The following is a 17,037-nucleotide window of genomic DNA, read 5'->3' as shown; positions in this document are numbered from 1 at the left end:
TGATGAGAAAAGAGAACATTCAAATATGGATGTAAATTATAATGTGAATAATAGGATGAAGTACCCACACATGCACAATGATTAAAGGTGGCATCGAAATTAATGTAAATCAAAATATAATAAAAGACCCATTGGAAAAAAGGGACAAATATGTGAAACGAAAAATTATATAATTTGGAAAGTCAAGAAAAGGAGTGGGGTAGCGTCGAGAACAAAATTGAAACTTCCACTTGGCCACAAGTCTGAGAGAGGGTAATTATTTGTCAAATGGCTATAAATGCTAGAAAATCTAAGTAGAAGGGGGCTTTAGCTCTAGGATCTTTCACATACTTATGTTGAATTTTTTATTGAGGAGAAGCCACCATTTTGCCAAGCACTTTCTAGAGAGCTTTGATTCTTGTGTTACATATACTATGGAATATTCTTGTATATATGTTAAGGATTAGAGTTGTTGTAAGAATGTCCCTTACACTTTTAACTTCTTATGTTTAGAGTTTTCATTGTTATTTTTGTTTTCTAGAGATGTTTATCTAAACCTATAAACATGAAGGTATAATTAGTTGTTTAATATCATACTATTTTGGGTCTTTTCCTAAGTGTTGTTTTAGGACAACATGAAGCTGTTGAAATGTGTGTTATCTATTCATCATCAACAAACATGCTAAAGTGGAACAAAATTATACAATATCTGAAAAAAGTTTCTTATTAATGTTTATGACATTAACAAACGTTGACACTATATAATAGGATGTATAATCTTAGTTCATGCAAATCATGTTGCAATAAGATATATCATGAAAAAACCTATTATTAGTGGCAAAGTAGTTATATGGTTTTTTTTTTGCATGAGTTTGATCTCATTGTACTTGATAAGCCTCACAAGAGTTCTTATCTCGCTTGGAGAACAACTTGGAAGAACATTTGGTGGATGACGTTTTTCCTACTGAACACATTTTTAGTGTCTTTACAAACCCATGGTTTATAAACATTGCAAATTACCTTGTTTATAGATATTTTCTACAATGTTTCTCCCGTGGAGAACACTATGGAGTCATAAAGAAAAGTTCTCCATACAATTATATTCGAGGATCTCTATTCAAAATAATACTTGATCATGTGCTCTGCCATTTCCTATGAGAAGATGAAATCTATGATCTATTTCATACATGTCGTAATGAGTCCAATCGAAAACATTTTGCAATTAAAAAAATAAGTCTCAAGATTTTATCAGCTAGCCCTAAAAAAAACACAAGAGAATATTTCAATAAATGTGAAGAACCCTAAAAAGTGACCAAACCCACAAATTGAGAAGACCCTTATAACCCCAAATTTCATTAGAACCATTCAACACATAAAATTTATACTTTGTTGACCCAATATATCCTTTACTAAATAATAACCACTACATCCTTGTCTACACATTATTACATACCACATTATTGAATAAGTAAAAGTCAAATCACTACCAAATATCAAGAAAGACAAAGTTGTTTTCTTTTGATTTAAAAGAAAATCGTCTAAAGTTTTTATTTTCGAGTGTTTCATATAAATATTAAATTAGTAAAAGTGAGAATAAACTAGCAATTGCAACAGATGTTGTAAAGGAAACATTGTAAGGCATAAATTTGAGAAGCATTGTGACATATAAAAAATCATTGAAGATAAAAATTAGTAAAAAAAATGTCTTTCAAAGGTAGAAGATAAAGAGAAAGCACTTACATTATGCCAAACTGACAGATTCTATAACCTTTCCAACATAGATTGCCTCTTAATGTTCAAAGATGGTATTTCAATTTCCAATAGAAAATATTTGATAATTTTTAAAAAAATGAAAACCCCCATGCTTCATCAAGGAATTATTTGTCATATAGACTCAACAACGCACTCATCTCAGATGAATGTGCAAGCTAAATATGATTTTCATTTCTCAAACCTTTTACATCTTTATTGGCTCCATGTCTGAGCATGAGAGCAGCACATGCAAGATGGTTATTAGTCAGAGCATAATGCAGATGGGTCTCTCTTGTTCTTGTGAGTATGTTTATACTTCCCCCATGCTTCTTTATTGCATGTCTGAGCATGTGAGCAACACATGCAAGATGGTTATTCTTCAAAGCATAATGTAGAGGGGTCTCTCTTGTTCTTGCGAGTATGTTTACCTCCCCCATGCTTCTTTATTATTAATAGGCATGCCTCAAGGTGGCCATGACATGCAGTTGTGTGAACAAGAGTTGGTCCTGTATTGTTTCTAGATGTTACGATAGCACCATCATCTAAAAGTTTTCTACAACCGAAAAAATTACACTGCATCCATTGAGAGGAGTGTCTTGTTTCAAAGCCCAATGCAAAGCTTTATTTCCATCCTGATATGTGTCATTGACTGAAGCAATAGATGCCAACAAAAAATCTAGAAGTGCATCATCATTTTCCTAGAAAACTCAAATCAAAGGAGGCAAATAATTTTTTGAATGTGCATTCTAGCTCTCGAAAAACTAGAGAATATAGTCTATGTGACTTGTCACTGATCCAAAATTACATTACATGTAAAAATAAATCTAAGAAATAATATGACTTAAGACATCCACCATCTGTCAAGAATGGAATCTTATGCAAACTATCTACATTAGTACTATAAGTGAAAAGGAAACAATTTCACATTTATGTCTCACAAACAACATACTTGAAAGAAAAAATGATATATTAAGTGGAGAGATTAACCATAAATTATAAATATAACAAATAAGAAATATGAAAAAATATGACAAAATAGTTCCTTGGGTTGAATTTCAAGGCTAAATTTGCCTTCGTATATACATTATTAACACCATTACATTAGAAACATTGTATCTATATTCATTCAATTGTATAAATAATGTTTGTGAATGCTTCATGAATGGTGATATTCACAGAGTGTAGCACATCTTGACAATAGTCTCCTAAAAAAAATATAACTATTATATTCCTAAAAAAAAGTATAATTATTATCTTTATCATTGTTTATCCTAACATGTTATTATATCTTATCTATGTGTAGGGAAACTTGGTTTTTCCATAGAGTCCTTCGTCCTTCCATTCATTTACAAGAGATTCAATCATTTCTTGCGATAGAACACACTATGTCACGCATCTATACCCCTTCAAACTCCTTCGAATTTCATGCTTCCAAAACAAAATAAATGATAATTTGAGTAGACTTAAAGGAAGAGGGATGAGTTGAGAAAATGGCCTTTGGTTTCTAAAAGATCTCATAAATTGTATTAGATCTGGAGACGTCATAACATTGAGAAACCCATAAGGTGGAAAACTTCCAAAAAATACCTTTAGAGAATTCACATCATCAAATTCCTCACCAGAATAAGATCCTAGAGAAGATGCAGTTGAAGGCCGAGTTCCAACTCTTGCACCTGATAGAAGACTTGATGAAGATGATAAAGGCCTAATCTCATTGTGTCCATGGGAAAATTTTCACTTCAACCCATTTGGACAGGTTCCATTTTTATCATAATGCATGGACAACTTGATTTTATAATTCTTTACCCCATCAAAAATGTTGGAACTTATTTCACTGCCATGAACTGTTTCTACTTTTTTACCAAAAAGTGGCAATACTTGCTGACCCTTCTGAAGTTCTTCTTATGAGTGAGGAAACTGACAATCAATTACCCACTCACACTTCTTGTTAGTCTGATAAAAGTGGAAAAGAACATATTTCTATGGAGGTAGTGTAACTATCTTAGTAACATGTATCTCCTTCACATTCGAAGTTGACTCAGAAGTATTTATATGTTTGAAAACCATTACAAAAAATAGACCCAATTAACTAATAGGGTCTTGTTGACAAAGAATTGATCTAAAATCTCTTTTAGAGTTCCCCAGTGTTATAGCCTCGAGACATGAACCAATACCTAAAGAGACTTTATGCATATGAACAATGAACTTATAAATAATGATTATTTGAATAACAAGGATGCCATTAGGAGTGGCATCACTTAGTAGTCTATTAATTTGTGTATATTTCAATAAAAATTTCAGGCTAGAACCCAAATTTAACCCACAAAATTTGATAAATTTAAGCTTGAAAACTGTTAATGTAGTTGTAAAGAAGATGATAAATTTAAGTTAGAGAAATTTTACTGTCCTCGCAAAATTAGATAAAATTTATCCCTTTTTAACAAATTCAACATTTTATAATTCCACCTTATCGAATTAAACATTTTTGTATTAAACAAAAACTCATCAAGCACACTCATACACATAAAAACATCACTTGAATTGCATACACCTAAATCATGCAAACTCACCTTTGAGATTTGGAAAGGGCTTCCAAATACCGACACCTATACCTACATCCATCAATTGAATCAACCTTGCAAATTTGGCATTCCTGACAAATTAACAATCAATCAACGACACATTCCTAACAAATTGAAAATCAATCAATGACAAGGCTAAATAATGGATAGTGTTCATTAATACACCATCAAACCATAGGAATGGAAACAAAGATATGAAAACTGTGGTGACCAAATAACGTTAAAAAGGGTTTTCACAAGAATATCACGCCCCTTATGCCTTTGGTCCATTGAATACCAATGGGAAACCGAGCAACAAGTAGTTTCATGAAATCTTTGGTGACATTCATACATTATAGAAAATTGCATCAAGGTGCACAAATCTTCGCAAGCAATATCACCCCATTTGTAGCTACAGAGAACTTTTGTAAATGAGCATCTTAGAGTTTGCCACTATAGATGCTTGTGGTATAACTCTTCCAAATTTTGGCTCTCACTTCATTAAATCACATGCAATTTCTGATTAGCCATGCTTAACATGGGCTCATTTCATTCTTCTCATAAATCAAGGTCACAATCTCAAGACAGTTTCCCATGATGATACATTGTAGTGCAGTGGACCAAAATGCTTTGTCCTAACTAGAAAAATGAAAAATGTAGTTAACAAATTTTCAATTGGTAATAGAATTTGATCATGAGTAAACAAGTAAAAGGAATCAAAGACCAAGATTTTTTAATTCCAAAAATATAGAACTAATTAGGAGTAGCAATAAATATCCTCGAACTATTAGCAGCTACAGAATAATATTTGTTCAAAAATGTTGCATCTCTTATCAAATTGAAATTCAACACACAAAAGAGGGACTTTATCAATCTCAGTGAAATATTCATGGCCAACAAAGTTACAAATTTGATCCCCACAAAAAATCATCAAACTGAGTCTTACTTTTATAGTGTTGAAAAAAATGCTCTGTTAGGACAAAATCAACAAACTGAGTCTTTCTCTGACAATGTTGAAAACAAATGCTCTATTAGGACAAATTGTTACATGAATTCTTTGACCTAAAGGATTAAGCTCAATGTGTCCATGGGAAAATTTTCACTTCAACCCAATTGGATAGGTTCCATTTTTCTCATAATGCATGGACAACTTGATTTTATAATTCTTTACCCCATCAGAAATGATGTAACTTTTTGCACTGCCATGAATTGTTTCTAGTTTCTTACCAAAAAGAGGCAATACTTGTTGACACTTCCGAAGTTCTTCTTCTGAGTGAGAAAACTGACATTCAGTTCCCCACTCACACTTCTTGTTAGTCTGATAAAAATGGAAAAGAACATATTTTTAGGGATGCAATGTAACTATCTTAGTAACACGTATCTCCTTCACATTCGAAGCTGAATCTGAACTATTTATATGCTTAAAAACCATTACAAAAAATAGACCCAATTAAGTAATAGGGTTTTGCTGACAAATAGTTGATCCAAAAGCTCTTGTAGCGTTCCCGAATGTTATAGCCCCGAGACATGAACCGGTACCTAAAGAGACTTTATACATATGAAGAATGCACTTATAAATGATGAGGATTTCAATAACAAGGATGCCACTAGTAGTGGCATTGCTTAGTAGTCTACTAATTTTTGTATATTTCAATAAACTTTTTAGGCTAGAACCCAAATTTAACCCACAAAATTTGATAAATTTAAGCTAGAAAAATGTTAATGTCGCTGTAAAGAAGATGATAAATTTAAGCTAGAGAAATTTTACTGTCCTCACAAAATTAGATCAAATTCAACCCTTTTTATCAAATTCAACATTTTAATATTCCACTTTATTGAATTCAACATTTTTGTGTTAACCACAAACTCATCAAGCACACTCATACACATAAACACATCACTTGAATTGCATACAACTAAATCATGCAAACTCGCCTTTGAGATTTGGAAAAGGCATCCAAATACCGACACCTGTACCTACATCTATCAATGGAATCAACCTTGCAAATTTGGCATTCCTCAAAAATTAACAATCAATCAATGACACATTCCTAACAAATTAAAAATCAATCAACGACAAGGTCAAATAATGGATAGTGTTCATTAATACACCATTAAAACATAGGAATGGAAATAGAGATATGCAAAATGCGGTGATCAAATAACATTATAAAGGGTTTCCACAAGAATATTGCGCCCCCGATGCCTTAGGTCCATTGAATACCAATGGGAAACCAAGCAACAGGTAGTTTCATGAAAGCTTTGGTAATATTCGTACATTATATAAAATTGCATCAAGGTGCACAAATCTTCGCAAGCAGTATCAACCCATTTGTATCTACAGAGCACTTTTGCAAATGAGCATCTTAGAGTTTGCCACTATAGATGCTTGTGGTCTAACTCTTATGAATTTTGGCTCTCATTCTGTTTTATCACATGCAATTTATGATTGGCCATGATTAACATGGGCTCATTTCATTCTTCTCCTAAATCAAGGTTGCAATCTCAGGACAATTTCGCATGATGATACATTGTAGTGTAGTGGACCAAAATGCTTTGTCCTTACTGAAAAAATGAAAAATGTGGATAACATAATTTTCAATTGCTAATAGAATTTGATCATGGGTAAACAAGTAGAAGGAATCAAAGACCAAGATTTTTTAATTCCAAAAATGTAGAACTAATTAGGAGTAGCATTAAATATCCTCGAATTGTTAGAAACTACAAAATAATATTTGTTCTGAAATATTGCATCTCTTATCAAATTGAAATTCAACACACAATCTCAGTGAAATATTCATGGCCAACAAAGTTACAAATTCGATCCCTGTAAAATATCAAAAAACTGAGTCTTTCTTTGACAAAGCTAAAAACAAATGCTCTGTAAGGACAAAATCAACAAACTGAGTCTTTCTTTGACAACGTTGAAAAAAAATGCTCTGTTAGGACAAATTGTTGCATGAATCTGTGACCTGAAGGCCTAAGCTCATTGTGTCCATGGGAAAATTTGCACTTCAACCCATTTGAATAGGTTCCATTTTTCTCATAATGCATGGACAACTTGATTTTATAATTATTTACCTCGTCATAAATGTTGGAACTTATTGCATTGCCATAAATTGTTTCTAGTTTCTGACCAAAAATAGAAAATACTTGCTGACCCTTTTGAAGTTCTTCTTCTGAGTGAGCAAACTGACAATCAGTTCCCCACCCACACTTCTTTTTAGTGTAATAAAAATGGAAAAGAACATATTTGTATGGAGGAAGTGTAACTATTTTAGTAGCACGTATCTCCTTCACATTTGAAGCTGAATCTGAACTATTTATATGCTTGAAAACCCTTACAAAAAATAGACGCAAATAACTAATAGGGTTTTGTTAAAAAATAATTGATCCAAAATCTCTTGTAGAGTTCCCCAATGTTATAGCCCCCTGACATGAACCAATACCTAGAGAGACTTTGTGCATATGAAGAATGCACTTATAAATATGATGCTTTCAATAACAAGGATGCCATTAGGAGTGACATTGCTTAGTATTCTACTAATTTTTTGTACATTTCATTAACTTTTCATGCTAGAACCCAAATTTAACCCATAAAATTTGATAAATTTAAGCTAGAAAAATGTTAATGTAGTTGGAAAGAAGATGATAATTTAAGCTAGAGAAATTTTATTGTCCTTGCAAAATTAGATCAAATTCAACCCTTTTTATCAAATTCAACATTTTATATTCCACTTTATCGAATTCAACATTTTTGTGTTAAACACAAACTCATCAAGCACACTCATACACATAAACACATCACTTGAATTGCATAAACCTAAATCTTGCAAACTCACCTTTGAGTTTTCGAAAGGGCATCCAAATACCGACACATGTACCTACATCCATCAATGGAATCAACCTTGCAAATTTGGCATTCCTAAAAAATTAACAATCAATCAACGACACATTCCTAACAAATTAACAATCAATCAACGACAATGCTGAATAATGGATAGTGTTCATTAATACACCATCAAAAAATAGGAATGGAAACAAAGATATGCAAAATGCGGTGATCAAATAACGTTAAAAATGGGTTTCACAAGAATATCACGCCCTCGAGGCTTTTGATCCATTGAATACCAATGGGAAACTGAGAAATAGGAGTTTCATGAAAGCTTTGGTGACATTCATACATTATATAAAATTTCATTAAGGTGCACAAATCTTCACAAGCAGTATCAACCCATTTGTATCTATAAAGAACTTTCGTGAATGAGCATCTTAGAGTTTTCGACTATAGATGCTTGTGGTCTAACTCTTCTGAATTTTGGCTCTCATTTTGTTTTATCGCATGCAATTTCTTATTGGCCATGCTTAACATGGGCTCATTCCATTCTTCTTATAAATCAAGGTTGCAATCTAAGGACAATTTCCCATGATGATACATTGCAGTGCAGTGGACCAAAATGCTTTGTCCTTACCGGAAAAATGAAAAATTTAGGTACCAGAATTTTCAATTGGTAATAGAATTTGATCATGAGTAAACAAGTAGAAGGAATCAAAGACCAAGATTTTTTAATTCCAAAAATGTAGAACTAATTAGGTGTAGCAATAAATATCCTCGAATTGTTAGCAGCTACAAAATAATATTTGCTCCCAAATATTGCATCTCTTATCAATTTGAAATTCAACACATAATCTCAGTGAAATATTCATGGCCAACAAAGTTACAGATTCGATCCCCGCAAAAAATCAGCAAATTGAGTCTTTCTTTGACAAAGTTGAAAACAAATGCTCTGTTAGGACAAAATCATCAAAATGAGTCTTTCTTTGACAACGTTGAAAAAAAATGCTCTGTTAGGACAAATTGTTGCATGAATCTTTGACCTAGAGGCCTAAGCTCATTGTTTCCATGGGAAAATTTGCACTTCAACCCATTTGAATAGGTTCCATTTTTCTCATAATGCATGGACAACTTGATTTTATAATTATTTACCCCGTTAGAAAGGTTGGAACTTATTGCAATGCCATGAATTGTTTCTAGTTTTTGACCAAAAATAGGAAATACTTGCAGACCCTTCCTATCTCAATGAAATGTTCATGGCCAAAAAATTTACGGATTCATTCCCTGCAAAAAATCAGCAAATTGAGTCTTTCTTTGACAAATATGAAAACAAATGCTCTGTTAGGACAAAATCAACAAATTGAGTCTTTCTTTGACGGTGTTGAAAACAAATTCTTTGTTAGGACAAATTGTTGCATGAATTCTATAACCTGGAGGCCTAAGCTCATTGTGTCCATGGGAAAATTACACTTCAATCCATTTGGACAGGTTCCATTTTTCTCATAATGCATGGACACTTGATTTTATAATTCTTTACCCCATCAAAAATGTTGGAACTTATTGCATTGCCATGAATTGTTTCTAGTTTATGAGCAAAAAGAGGAAATACATGCTGACCCTTCCGAATTTCTTCTTCTGAGTTAAAAAAATGACAATCAGTTCCCCACTCACACTTCGTATTAGTCTGATAAAAACAGAAAATAACATTTTTGTATGGAGGCACTGTAACTACCTTAGTAACAGGTATCTCCTTCACACTTGACGCTGAATACAAACTATTTATTGCTTGAAAACCATTACAAAAAATAGACCCAATTAAATAATAGGGTTTTGTTCACAAAGAATTGATCCAAAATCTCTTGTAGAGTTCCCCAATGTTATAGCCTCCATAAATGAACCAGTACCTAGAAAGACTTTATGCATATGAATTATTCACTTCTAAATAACAATGATTTCAATAACAAGGATTCCATTTGGAGTGGAATTTCTTAGTAGTCTACTAATTTTTGTATTTTTCAATAAAATTTTCACGCTAGAACCCAAATTTAACCCACAAAATTTGATAAATTTAAGCTAGAAAAATGTTAATGTAGCTGTAAAGAAGATGATAAATTTAAGCTAGAGAAATTTTACTCTCCTCGCAAAATTAGATCAAATTCAACCTTTTTTTATCAAATTCAACATTTTAATATTCCACGTTATCAAATTCAACATTTTTGTGTTAAACACAAACTCATCAAGCACACTCATACACATAAACACATCACTTGAATTGCATACACCTAAATCATGCAAACTCACCTGTGATATTTGGAAAGAGCATTAAAATACCGACACGTGTACTCCTTTGAATTGCATGCTTCCAAAAGAAAATAAAATGATAATTTGAGTAGACTTACATGAAGAGGGATGTGTTGAGAAAATGGAGTTTGGGTTCTAAAAGATCTCATAAATTGTATCATATTTGGAGAGATCATAACATTGAGAAGCACATAAGGTGGAAAACTTCCAACAAAGACCTTTAGAGAATTCACATCATCAAATTCCTCACTAGAATGAGATCCTAGAGAAGATGTAGTTGAAGGCCGAGTTCCAACTTTTGCACCTGATAGAAGACTTGATGAAGCTGATTGTGTCCATGGGAAAATTTGCACTTCAACCCATTTGGACAGGTTTCATTTTTCTCATAATGCAAGGACAACTTGATTTTATAATTCTTTACCCCATCAGAAATGTTGGAACTTATTACACTACCATGAACTATTTCTAGTTTCTAACCAAAAAGAGGCAATATTTGTATCTACAGAGCACTTTTTCAAATGAGCATATTAGAGTTTGACACTATAGATGCGTGTGGTTTAACTCTTTCAAATTTTGGCTCTCATTCTGTTTGATCACATGCAATTTCTGATTGGCCATGCTTGACATGGGCTCATTTCGTTCTTCTCATAAATCAAGGTGGCAATCTCAGGATAGTTTCCCATTATGATAAATTGCAATGCAGTGGACCAAAATGCTTTGTCCTCACCGGAAAAATGAAAAATGTAGGTAACAAAATTTTCAATTGGTAATAGAATTTGATCATGAGTGAACAAGTTGGAGGAATCAAAGACCAAGATTTTTTAATTCCAAAAATATAGAACTAATTAGGAGTAGCATTAAATATCCTCGAATTATTAGCAGCTATAGAATAATATTTGTTCCCAAATATTACATCTTTTATCAAATTGAAATTCAACACACAAAAGAGGGACTTTACCGATCTCGGTGAAATATTCATGGCTAACAAAGTTACAGATTCGATCCCTACAAAAATCAGAAAACTAAGTCTTTCTTTGATAGTGCTGAAAACAAATGCTTTGTTAGGACAAATTGCCTTTGGCTCAGTGTTTCTCTAATGGTCCTGTTCTTGACCTTCCTGTTTTTAAAATATTGTTAGTTAATTTAACGACCATAGAATAATATTTAATAAAAATAAAATAGAATAGCATTCTTGTCCCTATGGAATTAAATAAATTAATAACTAAAGAAAAACTTTTTAAAAACCCCCCTTTAATTATCCTTGAGGATTTTAATTGAATAAATATATATAAATAAATAAATAACTATTTAAAATTATTAATTTTTCTAACCCTTGAATTCTCTAATATTAAAAACTTTCTAACTATTAATTGAAAATTGACTGTTAATATATATTTATATGTCCCTTTAACTTATAATTTGATCAAAATATATTTAACTATTCTTGGGTTTCTTTTTATCACTAACTAATTTTTATATATTATAACTTTATTTATTTAAAATTATTTTATTTTTAATTTAATATTTATTAATTAAAATTAATTTATTTCAATATATATTTATAAATATAGGTCCTTTTACTTTATATTTTGATTAAAATATAATTTAACTATTTATAAATTATATTTAACTAACTAATATTTATAACTCTCATGAGCTCCATAGTGAAACTGGCCGCTGGGTAGTTCCTAAAACGCGATGGATGTAAAGGATCTGCCATATTTGTGAGAATAGGAGCATCGAGGATGAAAACCACTTCCTCTTAGAGTGCCCTGCATACAACCACATTAGATCTCAATTTCACAACCTTTGTTACAATACTGACCTTCCTAGCCTTTTACAATGCCAAAATTATAGTGAGCTCGGGAGGCTTCTCTCCAAGCTTTTTGAGCATAGGAATAAAATCTTAAATCAAAATAAATAATTTGTCTTTTTAGGTCCGATAGATCATTATTTGGTCTCAGCAGACGTTAACGATCATCATCATCATCATCATCATCATATAACTTTATAACTAACCTTTTTAGATTAATTTAATTAAAATTATTTTATTTTATTTTAATATATATTAATTTAATTTAAATTAATTAATTAATTTATTTATTTTTTCAATATATATTTATAAATATATGTCTTTTAAACTTATATTTTAATTAAAAATATAATTTAACTATTTATAGATTACTCTATAACTAACTAATATTTATAATAACTGTGATAACTAACAATTTTGGATTAATTTATTTTTTACTTATTCAAATTTACTTTTTCTAATATATATTTATAATTATAAAATGATCCATTTCGTATTTTAATAAGAATATTAACTTATTTAATAAAGTTTTTAACCCTTATCTAAGTCAACTAGCCGTTCCCTCGTCAATTTCAGCCGTTGTCATTATAGTCGTTCCCTGGTCTAGAATGTTCTGCTATCTATTTAAGATGAAAAGTGTGATCTGTTCATTATAAAATGATCCATTTCATATTTTAATAAGAATATTAACTTATTTAATAAAGTTTTTAACCCTTATCTAAGTCAACTAGCCGTTTCCTGGTCAATTCCAGCTGTTGTCATTATAGCCGTTCCCTGGTCTAGAATGTTCTGCTATCTATTTAAGATGAAAAGTGTGATCTGTTCATTCAAATTGCCTTGACGATGAACCACACTAGTTGGTTCGAAACGCGTCGACAAAGGTTTTCTTCACGTGATTTACGCCAAAATTCTACTTAATATATGAAATGATGGGGTTAAATTATAACATCTCCATGGAAGACTCATTGACGATGCAGTCTCCCACACTGAAAGTTGGATACATGGAGAGGGAAGGAATGTCTCTGCGTTCTGCCACAAACAACCTGAAAATCAGGGATATGGAAATTACCGCTGAAAGGGTCCTTGCATCATCTGAGCTTATATGAGCCCACCTAGGAAGCCAACTCAATCTCTCACTACCACTCTTTTGCTCAATAGTCTCTGACCGTTTCTATGTTTCCTTTTCCAGTAGGGCATTATCTTCTCGTGCTCTGTCCCCTTAATCATCGTTGCTCAAACTATAAGAATTTACGAAGTTATCCGTTCCTCTGGGCTTGGCAACGGCTAAATCCTAAAAGAATTCATTGCAAGGAACCCATTTCAAGCTCTGGAAAAATGGTATCATGGTGGATGACTTAAGCCTAAACATGGAAGTTCCCCATCGAAGAAAACCCCATAGACTAGTCAAGGTAGGCGATGTTGTTGGGGTTTTGATGAACGAATTCATAGATATAGGAGGAGGACTCTGAGAGCACAAGAAGTCTAGAACAAGTGTTTTCCCCAACAATGTGTGCCCATCTCTAGTATTTTTCACGCCCTTCTCTGGTATTCTGCTTCTTCCATAATGAACAATACTTAAGCTTGCACTCCCTCAATGCAACCATGACCTTATTCGCCCATAAACCCTGACATGGACTGTTCTTCTCATATGAGAGCAGCACGGTCTCGACCTTCTTCACCCATAAACCTTGATAGGGACTATTCTTCTCATATGAGGGCGATAAACCTTGATAGGGACTATTCTTCTCATATGAGGGCGACATGGTTCTTTGCCCATAAACCCTGAGGACGATGATTACAATATCTTTCGAGCCCCCTATAGGTTATTAATAATTGTTCCTTCTAACTACCTTCATGTACGATGATCAAACGAGTTAACATCTTTTAATCGTCTAACATACAACCCAAAAATACAGAGTGATGACGTAACATAAAAGTTCTTCTAAAAAAGCATAAAAAATATTTTAAAAATTAACACTTTAGCTAAATTAATAATAATGTTACATTAATAAATTATTAATTTACACAATTTCAAAAGAAATCCAAATTCATTAATTTCAAATATTTTTTAAAATTTAATTAATATAAATGCTAGTAAACAGAAGTAACATTAAAGCTCACAAAGAGGTCACTCATAAGCTCACTCACTCTATAGTTTTAGATATTATTTAGAGATTGTGAGGAATCTTTGTCAAACGAGAAGGTTGGACCAACCAAAGCTCGAAGATGATCGGATAAATTGATGGCCGAGGCAGACGTAGTCCATTTTTAGTATTAAACTGGAGATTTCTACACGTGTTGTTCAACGAGCGAATTTTAAATTATTAAATATAATAAATAAAATGTTTAAAAAAATAGGATAACAACGTACCTTGACCAGTTTCCAGGATAAGACTCCGCAAATTCATGAACCATGACACCATCCGCCAGATTTGAAAAGAAGTTAATTTTGATTAATGTTGGGTCAAATATGAGGTGGGCGGGTCAAAGCCAGGATATAAAATATTAATCTTTCTCACCGAGGAAGGTGTTGTGAGGAATGACTGCCATAAATAGAGTTTATGAGAAGATGATGAGGTTATTAGTTGATTTTAGATTATTTATTTTTTGATTTTGGTAATGTTTTTTTTATTATTAATTATATCATAAATTGTTGGTAGATATTTCAATAATTTAAAAGATATTATTAAAAATTGATCATAAAAATCTAAAACCAAAAAAAAGTTTAATTCCATTTTTAACTCATTTATCTTACCTATATCTCGAATAATTATTTATTTAAAACTTATAAACCATTAAATACAAATCTTTTTAATATTTAAATCATCAAAATTATAATATGTTTTTTTCACAAAAATCTATGTAAAAATAATCCTTTTTAACATTTCAATTTAAGAGGACATAAACCAACCAAATAATATTTTTTTAATTTAATAAACCAAAATTAATCAAAATAATCATACAAATAACAAAACATTATTGTCTACATTTCACGATCATCCGTACGCTAAAGTGAAAAATTTCGACTCCACGGAGTGTGATTGTCCACCATTCTCATTTAATATAATATGGATCTACGTGGGTCAGGGTTGTCCCTGTCATCAAAATAGCTTTCATTTAATAATTGAATCTATGACTATGGCGCCCCAACTGAGCGAAAAATGAACATATGCGTTAAATGACTTGACTTTGACTATGGAGTTTAAACAACACGTCCCAAATTACCAATTCCGTTTGACCATTTCCTGCGCAAATTGTTCCCAATAAGATCTCATAAATTTCAAACAAAATTTGAACAAAGAGCTCAAGAATTTGTGTCTGACCATTTCCTCTCCAGAATTCTCCCCAAAAAATTCTTATAAATTTCAAACAAACTTTGCACAAAGAGCTCAAGCTGCGCCTGGTTTTAATCGCTTCCACTGAATGGCATTGAACAGAATAAACCCACAAGTTGAGTACACAGAAATGAGTGTTTTGGATTTACTCGACGATCTCGAACCCTCCTTCTTCACAAGGAATTGGCGGCCTCATACGACAAGAAATTGCAGTCCCGAAGAAGAAAACTTTATCCGGACAGCACTCACGCCCGAATTGGTCGATGACTGCAGGCTGGAAATGGAGAGGCCGGAAACACCGATAGCCGCCGTTAAGTCCGGCCGTCCCTCGCTCTCCGTCTCCGTAACTCGACATCAATGTTTAGAGTGGCAAAAAATTCCTGTCGATTGGGGACTCAAGAATTCCGTGACTCCTTCTGCGAGCCCTTGTTTATCTGCTGCCTGGACGAAGCTCCCGTTAGATGTCAACGATTCGGAAGACATGGTTTTGTACGGGATTCTCAAGGAGGCCGCCAACAAAGGATGGATGCCCGGAGCGCCCGAGGAAGAACCGGTGACGGAGATCAAGAAGGAAGCGCCTTTTCCCGTCAAAAGAGAGGCGGATGTCCGTCAAGAAACTGAAGCCACGCCGCCGCCGCCGCCAAAGAATGTGGGTAGGCATTACAGAGGCGTGAGGCGGCGGCCATGGGGAAAATTTGCGGCGGAGATAAGGGACTCTACGCGGCAGGGAGCTAGAATTTGGCTTGGCACCTTCACAACCGCTGAGGAAGCTGCAGTCGCATATGACCGCGCCGCTTACAAGATGAGGGGCTCTAGGGCTTTGCTTAATTTCCCTCTCCAGGTTGGCAACCTGGAGGATAGTAATACAAGTAGCACTACGTCGTCCTCAGAAAAGGTGGAGAGCACAGATTGGAGTAGGAAGAGGGAACGTGAGGAAGTGATGAGTGGTAGTGAAGTGCATTGGTATAGACAATGCCAACCGAGATTGGAAGATAGCAACAATATGGGTAACCAAATGGTTGAAGAGGTTCTGTGTGAGAAGATGGCAACACCGCCACTCACGCCCAGGGGCATCGACATGAGCTTCACTGGTTTCTTACACCGTGGACACCTTACGGTGAACTGAGATCTTTTCTAAAATTTGTATCATTCTTTTGATATGTGTCTGAAGTTTATATAATTAATTTCTACACCCTCACCCTGCTGTTTAATCAGCGAATGCTTCCCAAACCATATAGATGTTAATTTACATTATAATATAAAATAAATTTTTAAACGATAAAACATCAATATTTACATATTTTTTTAAATGTGATTTCTATTGAAAAATTTTGTTTATTTTTTATTTTTATTTTTAAAATTTTAAATATAAATATTATTTTATTTTTTTAAATTTATACAAATAATTTAAGTAAATATTAAATTTCATTTTACAAACAAATCATTAGATAATTATATTTG

At 32.8% G+C, this 17,037-nt stretch overlaps 1 protein-coding gene and 1 pseudogene across 1 annotated transcript; one reads left to right on the top strand and one right to left on the bottom strand.

Moving 5' to 3' along the window:
* Positions 1-13,181: 13,181 nt before the first annotated feature.
* LOC149225329 (uncharacterized) lies at positions 13,182-14,004 on the bottom strand (annotated as a pseudogene).
* A 1,505-nt stretch (positions 14,005-15,509) lies between these two features.
* On the top strand, positions 15,510-16,766 carry LOC149225328 (ethylene-responsive transcription factor 1A-like). The gene has a single exon (XM_089375069.1). The coding sequence runs from the start codon at positions 15,665-15,667 to the stop codon at positions 16,700-16,702; it is 1,038 nt and encodes a 345-aa protein (XP_089231195.1). The 5' UTR covers positions 15,510-15,664; the 3' UTR covers positions 16,703-16,766.
* Positions 16,767-17,037: the final 271 nt, after the last annotated feature.

This window comes from Pinus tabuliformis, chromosome J, assembly GCF_031772625.1.
Source record: "Pinus tabuliformis cultivar Carrire ecotype Pingquan chromosome J, CPIR1, whole genome shotgun sequence".
In the NCBI taxonomy this organism is placed as follows: Eukaryota; Viridiplantae; Streptophyta; class Pinopsida; order Pinales; family Pinaceae; genus Pinus; species Pinus tabuliformis.
Note: the sequence above shows the minus strand (reverse complement) of the source record. Positions and strands in the feature narration are given on the sequence as shown.